The sequence below is a fragment of the Cydia splendana genome, chromosome 3, assembly GCF_910591565.1.
Source record: "Cydia splendana chromosome 3, ilCydSple1.2, whole genome shotgun sequence".
In the NCBI taxonomy this organism is placed as follows: domain Eukaryota; kingdom Metazoa; phylum Arthropoda; class Insecta; order Lepidoptera; family Tortricidae; genus Cydia; species Cydia splendana.
The window spans coordinates 10502936-10513515 of NC_085962.1; the positions used below are offsets into that span (position 1 = coordinate 10502936).

The window sequence follows — 10580 nt, forward strand, 5'->3', positions numbered from 1 at the left end:
TATTGTATAGCATCGGTTTGTGGACATTTTATACCATGTTTATTTATTTTATTTTTTTATAATAATGGTACAATTAATTTTTAAAGTTATTTTAAGTTTACCATTACATGAAACCAAAAAATTAACCAGTCACTAGTTATGTAATGCTAATGTTAAGTTTCTTCAGGCGTTTGACAACATTGCATCTAACTTTGGTATGTTTGAATTTACAACTTTCAATACGTTCAGTAGTTTCGGTACGAGATCCATCCTAATATACTTACTTATATACATTTTAAAAACCAAGAGGATCGTTTGATTACTACCGGAGTTATCGGACGAATACACATTAATACCTACACAACAGTGACGGGCCGTCCTATAGAACTCGATACCCACCGGCTTACCTAATAGAAGGGAGCTGAGCATTATTCTTCTGGTATTTAAGGAAAAACAGGCCAAATTAGCTTCGACATGCCGATTTATGCAATGTTGTCAAATTTAGCCTAATTATACGTTTTATTTATTGTTCTAACAAGGCACACTGTACAATTTTGACTTTTAATATTGACCACTTTAAATTTCTCACCTTTAACGTTCATGTTGTGTTAATATAATATTAACAAATGTTTACCGACTTTTATTTCTGACATATAAATATACAATTATATAACGGTACTTAAATCATCAGATACCTTTCCTAATTATAAGTAGTAAACAAAGAATTATAGATGAGAATAATAACGTAGTGTATAAGTAAAGAATAGTAAGAAAAAATCATGCCTCGAATTTGACAGCTGAAGTAGATGTCGCTGTATGGCCCCGTACATAATATATTACGGTAGTTCTCGCTACAAAATCAGTGTTGACAATTAGGTTACCACAAAACATGTGGTATAGCGCCATCTACTTCGGCTGTTCAGAGGAAATATTAATGGTAATTTTTCCATACAAACGTTCTTGTGAAATACTCGTAAATACCTTTAAGTAAGTACTTACGTTGCGTTGTTAGTGCAATAGCACAGAATTTTCAAAGTTGTTTTTGCAGCTGACTACACGGTGCACGTTACTTACCTTACCTATTCCCGACTACTATTTTATATTGCCTATTTTATAAAAAAAAAACTAAAATAAATAGGTGGATAAGGTTATGGCGATGAAGATGCACTTATAAAACATGTCTGTAAGTAAATACCTAGGTACTGTGGGTACCTACGGTTGAAACGCTTCTCATAATTTGATTAAATATAGACTCCTAAGTCCCGATGTCCTTTTACAAGGACAAAATTAACTCAAGGAATACATACCTAACTGCAATAATTATTAGGTATTCTGCGACTTAGGAGGATACCAATCTATCGTTTATTTAGTAATAACATTATAACCTACTTTACTAATCGATCGTTAACTACTACTTAGTATGAAATATTTCGTATCAATTAGTTTTAGTATCTCCCAATATTAGCTCGGCACCAGACCATTTTAATACAATAATAATGTCGTTTAAAGTAAATAGTATTGTGTTGCTATGTGTAGTGTTCGGTCAGTTTTGTAGTTCGCAAAGACCGGTTATAGAGTCTGCTAACTCTAACATTCCGCATCAGCGCCCGGCTCCGCAGCTGCGAACTTTCCTACCCGAAACAATGAATAGCGCTTTTAACAACCAGTTGAAAAATGTCATAACAGGACTAACTGGATCCTACGGACCGTTAAGTTTCGGTCCGCAGTGGGCCCCGAACTCCGCGCAACCATTAGGTAACATTAACATACCTAACTTCAGCAATTTTCAACCTAATTTTAACTTCAGTAATTTTCAACCTAATTTAAACAACTTCCCACCTTTAAACTTCTTTCCACTGGGAATGGGCAACCTTTTAAACCCCGCGAATCAAGTTATGAATTGGCCGAGTCGACCTCTCGAGACGGCGACGGCACGACCTCCAACGGCTCCAACAATCCAAGGTGACTTCTTCCACAATTGGCCATTTCATCAATCAACGCAGATTCCCGATAAGGCACCGAACACTGGAAATGCAAACAGACAAACGACAAAAAAGCCTGTGAACGGAGATCAGTGGCATGATGCCGATGACTACGATATCGATGTTCGAACCGCTTCTGAACAACCCTAGGTGTCGTTTACAATTATTACGCACTTCGATGCAATTTGATTTTGAACGCAATAAGATTTTAATAAAAGTAACCTTTTTTTAGTGCATTTGCTGTTACGTGTTGTAACTAACCTATTTACTTACTTACTCAAATAATTTTCGATGAAATCAGGGCATTTATGCAATTATTTGATGCAGATATTTGATAAAATATCGTTAATTAGAATTAAAGTTTGCTTCGAGATACTTGGAGATACGTAGGTACCTAAGAATTAAGAACCAAAGAGGGCGCTTCTATATATATATTTTTTACTAGCCCTAGCTAATACCCATAGGATAACCAAATGACGGCGTACAATTAGCTAATTTGTGTTAAGACGGTACTATATCATAAGTATCGGTGCATATTCGTATTGGTAGGTACCTACCTACTTTAGTATGTTAGCAAAAAGTGTTTCACTGTAATCGATATAAACATAATTATAATTAAGAATAGGAAAAAACAATCATCGGTGAACTACCGATTCAAAACAGGTTTTCGCAAGAGGATGATGATATACGAAGCTCCATCGCGCCAGTCAGAAACGGAATGTGGAAGTAGTCATACCTACTTATGTGTATTTATTTCAAACCACCTTTTAAAAATGAATAAGTATTTCATTGTCTTTTTGATAATATCGTTAAGTTCGTGTAATGGTGGGAGACTGGGTGAATTGCTTATAGGAGCGCATCGGCAACTCCACAACAAGGTACACGACGTAGCCGACGCGGTAATAGGCGGGTTTGGCTTCACCCACGGCCACCATCATCAACCACCCCCGCAGCCCTCTAACCAAGGAGGCGAGACCATCGTAGTCATTGTAGAAGAGAACTCTCAAGGGGGCCAGGGAAATCCTAGGCCGTATGGAACATCGCAACAAGGCCATTACCCTGCTCCCAATGGGCATAATCCCTACCAGGACCAGCCGAATAATGGGTACAATCAAGGAAATCAGAACAATGGACAAAGGCCTCATGGATATGATCCTCAACTCAATTATCCAGCAAATCCCGGACATGATCCGTATCAAAACGGTAACAAATATGGCAACGATGGACAACAACAAAACATACCCAGTTACCCCAACCAACAAGGGCAATATAATAATGATCAAGACCACAATCAAATTAACCAAAACAACAACGTAAATAATGTGAATCCGACTGGGAATCCCACCAATGTCATAAATAATCCGTACCCAACTGCTAATGAAGTCAAAAGCCCGGAACCAACCAAAACAAACTCAAATGATAATTATAAACCAACGGAAACGTATAATCATCAAGACAAAAATAATGTGTCGAGCAAAAAACCTGAGGAGGACGGACCGCTCTTGGTACCTCTCAACGGGTACACGTACGAGGGTGACAAGATTGTCATCAACGCGCCCAAACGTGAAACCGGCAACGGCAACAAGAAAAACGAAGAGAGTGAGGAGGACTTTCCAATAGACATAAGGTTTAAAGACGAATGAATGTGTTTATTAATCACCTAAATAAAATTGTAAGTAGATTTAATAAATGACAAAATATAAATTATTTACGTTTTTTGAAGAAAAAAAAATTCTTGATCAATATTTAAATGTGACAAAATGCCCTAGCAGTAAGGCGAGAGACTTTCAAAACGAAGATCCCTTAAGTTCCTTTTTAGGGTTCCGTACCCAAAGATTAAAAACGGGACCTTATTACTAAGACTTCGCTGTCCGTCTGTCTGTTACCGGCGGTCTCATGAACCGTGATAGCTAGGCAGTTGAAATTTTCACAGATGATGTATTTCTGTTGCCGCTATAACAGAAAATACTAAAAATAGAATCGGTAAAATAAATATTTAAGTAAGTTGGGCTCCCATACAACAAATGTGATTTTTGCCGTTTTTTGCGTAATGGTAAGGAACCCTTCGTGCGCGAATCCGACTCGCACTTGGCCGGTTGAAATTAATAATAAAATGTAGGTATGTATGGCTTTTCGTATCGTATAGTATGACCTGGCCCCCCATTATGCATGGCCCGAGTCAGCCCGACAGGCACTTGGCCGGTTTTTAAAACATAATATGTGTATGAAATAAGTATAATTTTCAGGGTTGGGTTTTCCTTCACCGTGATGCGAGGAAGCAGGGCAGGAGCGTCTCCATAAGGTCTAATAATTTCGCCTCTGGGTTGGAAGATGGTAGACGCTTTCGTAAAAGCTAGTTACTTAGTGCATTCTTGAGATTAGGTTGCCTAGTGGACCCCAGGCTCCCCAAGTAAAGTGAACCGAGCCAAATATAACGCTAGGAGGAGGATGATGCTGTTGATATAAATGTACCTAATGAACATAATTATTTAGGTTTTTGCATTTATAAAGCTTAAAATCTGAAAAATGTCTCACCAAAGATCACAATAAATAGTAGGTACCTGTATTTGTTTACACCTAGGTAATTAATTTATTTATAAACCGTGTCCGCAATATTCTGTCAAGGTTATAATATTACAAACCGTAATAAAACAAAAATGATTGGCGATAGGCGGCGTATTATCATAAAATTACCGTTTCGTAACTAAGTAGATCTAGCAGATAATATTAAGAGCGCTCTTACAAGAAAAGTCGAAATAATGCAAAATTGATGATACTAGTCGACGAAATTCAGGACTTTGCGCTCATTATTAGAAACAATGAGTACTTGTTCCAGTAAAAGCGTCTTCTTATCTTTATAAATATCGTTGTAAATATTAGAAAAAGGACTAATTAAATTAGTAATGATTTTTTTTCTGATGGTCGTTTCCGAAAAACCCCGTGAAGCACTGAATGGCGAGCTCTTATTTGGAAATATTGAGAATTTTACTATGCTAAACCTGGCTATTTTGTATTACTAATACCCTGTACTTTAGGCATATCAAACTATATTTTTCCTACATACCTTTGAGAAAGAGAAAATCAAAGTAAAACGAACTCGATTTTCTCTCCGAAACAAGTGTCAATTCCTACGAAAATCTACTTAATATCGAAGTCATTTTCATACTCAAGCAATCTGCAACTTTTGCTTATACTGTTGGTATACATTAGTGTTTATGAAATTCTACTATAATTTTTTGGCAATTTTTTGAAAACTACTCTATATTACCGATGACGCGCGCTGCGCCAGCTCAGTGCCGCGGCAGAGCTTGTAGAGGCAGGACGTGTGTCGGTCGGCTCCGCACATTTTCAACGGCGACGACGAGGTTTTTTATCATTGTGTGCGGCGGGCGCCGTGTAAAACGCTATACTGTGTGCGTGTAAACCGCAACGAGAGACTTTGATCCTAGCACTGTTTTTATAGTATTATAATTTATAATGGTACAGTTTAATAAACTACCGGACAGGATTAAAAATATTTGAAACGACCTGACATTCTATATATATTTATTTGACTCAAGATAGTACTCAGGGTCTGATGATGGAGCCGGAAGGTGGTCACCGGTACCAATCAACCATGCAACTAAACCACTTCGTGTTTAGGCTCGTTTTATTCATCTCAACAAGATCTTTGACACAAGATAGTACTCAGGGTCTGATGATGGAGCCGGAAGGTGATCACCGGTACCAATCAACCATGCAACTAAACCACTTCGTGTTTGGGCTCGTTTGATTCGGCTCAACAAGATCTTTGACTTAAGATAGTACTCAGGGTCTGATGATGGAGCCGGAAGGTGGTCACCGGTACCAATCAACCATGCAACTAAACCACTTCGTGTTTGGGCTCGTTTGATTCGTCTCAACAAGATCTTTGGCACAAGATAATACTCAGGGTCTGATGATGGAGCCGGAAGGTGGTCACCGGTACCAATCAACCATGCAACTAAACCACTTCGTGTTTAGGCTCGTTTGATTCGTCTCAACAAGATCTTTGACACAAGATAGTACTCAGGGTCTGATGATGGAGCCGGAAGGTGGTCACCAGTACCAATCAACAATGCAACTAAACCACTTCGTGTTTACGCTCGTTTTATTCGTCTCAACAAGATCTTTGACTTAAGATAGTACTCAGGGTCTGATGATGGAGCCGGAAGGTGGTCACCGGTACCAATCAACCATGCAACTAAACCACTTCGTGTTTGGGCTCGTTTGATTCGTCTCAACAAGATCTTTGTCACAAGATAATACTCAGGGTCTGATGATGGAGCCGGAAGGTGGTCACCGGTACCAATCAACCATGCAACTAAACCACTTCGTGTTTAGGCTCGTTTGATTCGTCTCAACAAGATCTTTGACACAAGATAGTACTCAGGGTCTGATGATGGAGCCGGCAGGTGGTCATCGGTACCAATCAACCATGCCACTAAACCACTTCGTGTTTAGGCTCGTTTTATTCGTTTCTATAAGATCTTTGACACAAGATAGTACTCAGGGTCTGATGTTGGAGCCGGAAGGTGGTCACCGGTACCAATCAACCATGCAACTAAACCACTTCGTGTTTAGGCTCGTTTGATTCGTCTCAACAAGACCTTGGACACAAGATAGTACTCAGGATCTGATGATGGAGCTGGAAGGTGGCCACGGGTACCAGTCTACCATGTTACTGAACCACTTCGTGTTTGGGCTCGTTTGATTTATCGCAACAAGATCTTTGACACAAGGTAGTACTGAGGGTCTGATGATGGATCCGGAAGGTGGTGACCGGTACCAATCAACCATGCAACTAAACCACTTCGTGTTTGGCTTCGTTCGATTCGTCGCAACAAGATCTTTGACACAAGTTAGTACTCAGGGTCTGATGATGGAGCTGGACTGTGGCCACGGGTACCAGTCTACCATGTAACTGAACCACTTCGTGTTTGGGCTCGTTTGATTTGTCGCAACAAGATCTTTGACACAAGGTAGTACTGAGGGTATGATGATGGATCCGGAAGGTGGTCACCGGTACCAATCAACCATGCAACTACACCACTTCGTGTTTGGCTTCGTTCGATTCGTCGCAACAAGATCTTTGACACAAGTTAGTACTCAGGGTCTGATGATGGAGCTGGACTGTGGCCACGGGTACCAGTCTACCATGTAACTGAACCACTTCGTGTTTGGGCTCGTTTGATTCGTTGCAATAAGATGTTTGACACAAGATACTACTCAGGGTCTGATGATGGAGCTGATAGACAGGTACCCGTCGCCACCTTCGCGCTCCATCATCAGACCCTGAGTACTACCTTGTGTCAAAGATCTTGTTGAGATGAATAAAAAGTGCCTAAACACGAAGTGGTTTAGTTGCATGGTTGATTGGTAGCGGTGACCACCTTCCGGCTCCAACATCAGACCCTGAGTACTATCTTGTGTCAAAGATCTTGTTGAAACGAATAAAACGAGCCTAAACACGAAGTGGTTTAGTTGCATGGTTGATTGGTACCGGTGACCACATTCCAGCTCCATCCTCAGACTCTGAGTATCACCTAGTGTCAAAGATCTTGTTGAGACGAATCAAACGATCCTAAACACGATGTGGTTTAGTTGCATGGTTGATTGGTAATGGTACCTTCCAGCTCCATCATCAGACCCTGAGTACTGTCTTGTGTCAAAGATCTTGTTGAGACGAATCAAACGAGCCCAAACACGAAGTTGTTTAGTTACATGATAGACTGGTACCCGTGGCCACCTACCAGCTCCATCATCAGACCCTGTGTATCTTCAGTGTCAAAGATCTTGTTGAGACGAATCAAACGAGCCTAATCATGTTACTACATGGTTGATTGGTATCCGTGACCACCTTAATCATCATCAGATCCTCAGTACCAGTTCGTTTTTAAACCCTCGTTGATACAAACTTTACAACCTATAGGTACCAAATGCAATGACGAAACATGTAAATAAGCGAGTAGGTACCTATAATTTCTTTCGAGTAATATACCTTCATAAGTATGAGTATGGGGCTATTCATAAATTACGTCGTTTCAAATGGGAGGAGTGGGGGGGGGGGGTCTGGACATCGGATGATGGTAACATGACGTAGGAGGAAACAGATTCATCCGAAGCTTGATTTTTGGAAGATTTGAGGGGTGGGGGGGGTCAAAAATCGTCAAAAATAGATGACGTAATTTATGAACAGCCCCAATGTACATTTGCACTGCATTTAGTATTTTCGTACTTACCAAATAACAGTTTTAGAACTTTAAAAGTTAAGTACAGTTAGTGTTGTTATGGTTGATTTCAATATGCTTCGCGAAGGATCAAGAATGTTTCATCCATCATTGTAGTGCGAGTGTGGTAGAAGGGATCGGCATACTGAGCTCGCACGGCCTGCCGCAGCGCGTAAAATACCTAAACTCGCTCAACGCCGAAATGTAATAGCGCTCTTAATAAAGAAACTACGTAGCCATAATGTTGAGAAAATGATGGCGCATCGCATCAGCGAACCAATTAGTATTTCAATGAGAGCCGATGATGGGATTACCTACTCACAGTAGGTACGTACCTATGGTATGAGAATAAATAACCGAACACCGTCAGTTCGCCCGGAATTTTACCAGTGTTATGAAAAGTGTAACCATGTTCAATACGAATTATTCCATTATCATATACTAATGAGGGTCAACTGATTTATTATTACAAAAACGTACAGACATACATATATGTTTGTGGTTTTTTCTCATTACCTTTAGCGCAAACAAGTATAGGTACTTTACTTAATTAATAGGTATTATATATGTTGGGATAAGTGCGGATAAATCAGTTAAGTACTTATCTATAAAACCAAGCGTTATTTTCGATTGAAAGCCACACACCTTCTATCTAACACCTTTATTATGTTGGCTTCCATCTTAGAGGTGACATCAAAATGATATCTAAATAAATGATGGCCGACAATGATATACCTACCTATATAAATATGATAAATATGTACACTAGCGTTCAAAAGTGCAACCGTAATATTAAGGCATTACGGTCGACATCAATCCATGCACTTTTGAACGCCACTGTACCTTGAATGAAATACGGGCAATATATAAATTTTTCACCTTAACTGCGTATTAGTTACTTACCATTAACGGGCGGTTAGCAATCGTCACAAATGACGGTCAGTATCAACATACAACGATCTAGCGGTCTAGCTAGCCTTTTGTACCTACGTAGATATAGATAGGTACTCTTGTTTCATATTTCATAACATTACACATTTACGTATATTTCTTACCACAATGAACACAACTTAATAAAAGAGACCCAGATAATTTGATATCAATCTAAAGTCAGGCCAAGATAACTCCGCAGCGATTTTGATAGCGTCATATATACTTCTATGAAATTATGAAGTTTAAAATAACACTTGCAAAATCTGTGCTATCAAAATCACTGCAGAGTTAGCGTGGTCTACGACACAGAATATCGGTAGTTTTGTATTCTATGGGTGACCACGCATGTCGTAAATAAATTAATAACTTTTTTTTTCAACACGACTAGAAAATTAACGTTAACCTCACTAATACTGATACGAAAGTGTTGCTTATAATCTACGAAATGTGCAGTATTAGTCCTGCTCATGTCTCCTGAATCACCCTGTAGTTATTTACCTATACCTAAATATGTCTATCTACGCTACAGCAACAAATTATTATATTTACAGAATTCTCCAGTATGCGCTTGGTTCGGACTCGGACCAAGACACGCAATGAAGACTTCAGGGACTGCTAATTCACTCATTGACACAAAAAGAGGTGAAATTTGACAGGACCTAAGTAGTTAGACAATGAATTTATCTGTTTTGAATACTGCTCAATAGCCCGGTTAAAAAAACAGTCTTGTACTACTCTTTAGGAATAAAAATAGGTTAATTTCCATTGTGAAGCGGTCTCTTAGTCTACGTAGGTTAGTGTACGCGGAAATTTTTGCCCCGCTTCGGTCCACGGCGCCCGCCGCGCAGACGGCGAATAAAAGATGCGAATAAAAACTGCTAGTACGTGACGTTTTTGTGGAAACCCGCAATCTTCGCGGACATCAACTAGCCATTCATTTCATTGTTTACGGAGCATCGTTAACTTGTCTTGACCTTAAACATTAAAAGCGAGATCGCGTCCAGTCGTCGATCCCTTATTACTCGGCCAACTGTTTCACCGCGAACAATTTCCGTGTCTAAAGTTTTAGTGAAACAGATAAATAAACAGGAAAAGTGAATTCCGTAGAAAAGGAAACAATTGTCATGTTTGTATTACTCACTACTCCATTTATATTGGCATTAGGGAAAATAGTCTGCCAAGTACAATTGAGTCAAGAGGTCAAATACTCGCCGTCGCCTTCTCTGCCTGGACGTACCGGTCCCCCTGGAAACTTGCATGGGACTGCGATACAGACAATTCAACCATTTGAAGCAACTGAAAAGTCTTTCCTTAGTAAAAATAACATCAGTACTACACAGAAACTAAAACTATTCATAATATCGCGATCTCAATCAAGAAGAATGGATCAACAGCGACCTTTTGCGGATACAGTGACTAAAACTAACATCACAAATAC

General features: G+C 39.5%; 1 protein-coding gene across 1 annotated transcript; it reads left to right on the forward strand.

Annotated features, from left to right (window-relative positions):
* Positions 1-2518: 2518 nt before the first annotated feature.
* Positions 2519-3661, forward strand: LOC134806269 (GATA zinc finger domain-containing protein 14-like). The gene has a single exon (XM_063779497.1). It carries the CDS (start codon positions 2639-2641, stop codon positions 3602-3604), a length of 966 nt encoding a protein of 321 aa, XP_063635567.1. The 5' UTR covers positions 2519-2638; the 3' UTR covers positions 3605-3661.
* The last annotated feature ends 6919 nt before the right edge of the window (positions 3662-10580 follow it).

Excerpts from the sequence above, each read along its gene's own strand:
- LOC134806269 (XM_063779497.1), top strand. The coding sequence starts at position 2,639 with ATGATGATATACGAAGCTCCATCGCGCCAGTCAGAAACGGAATGTGGA.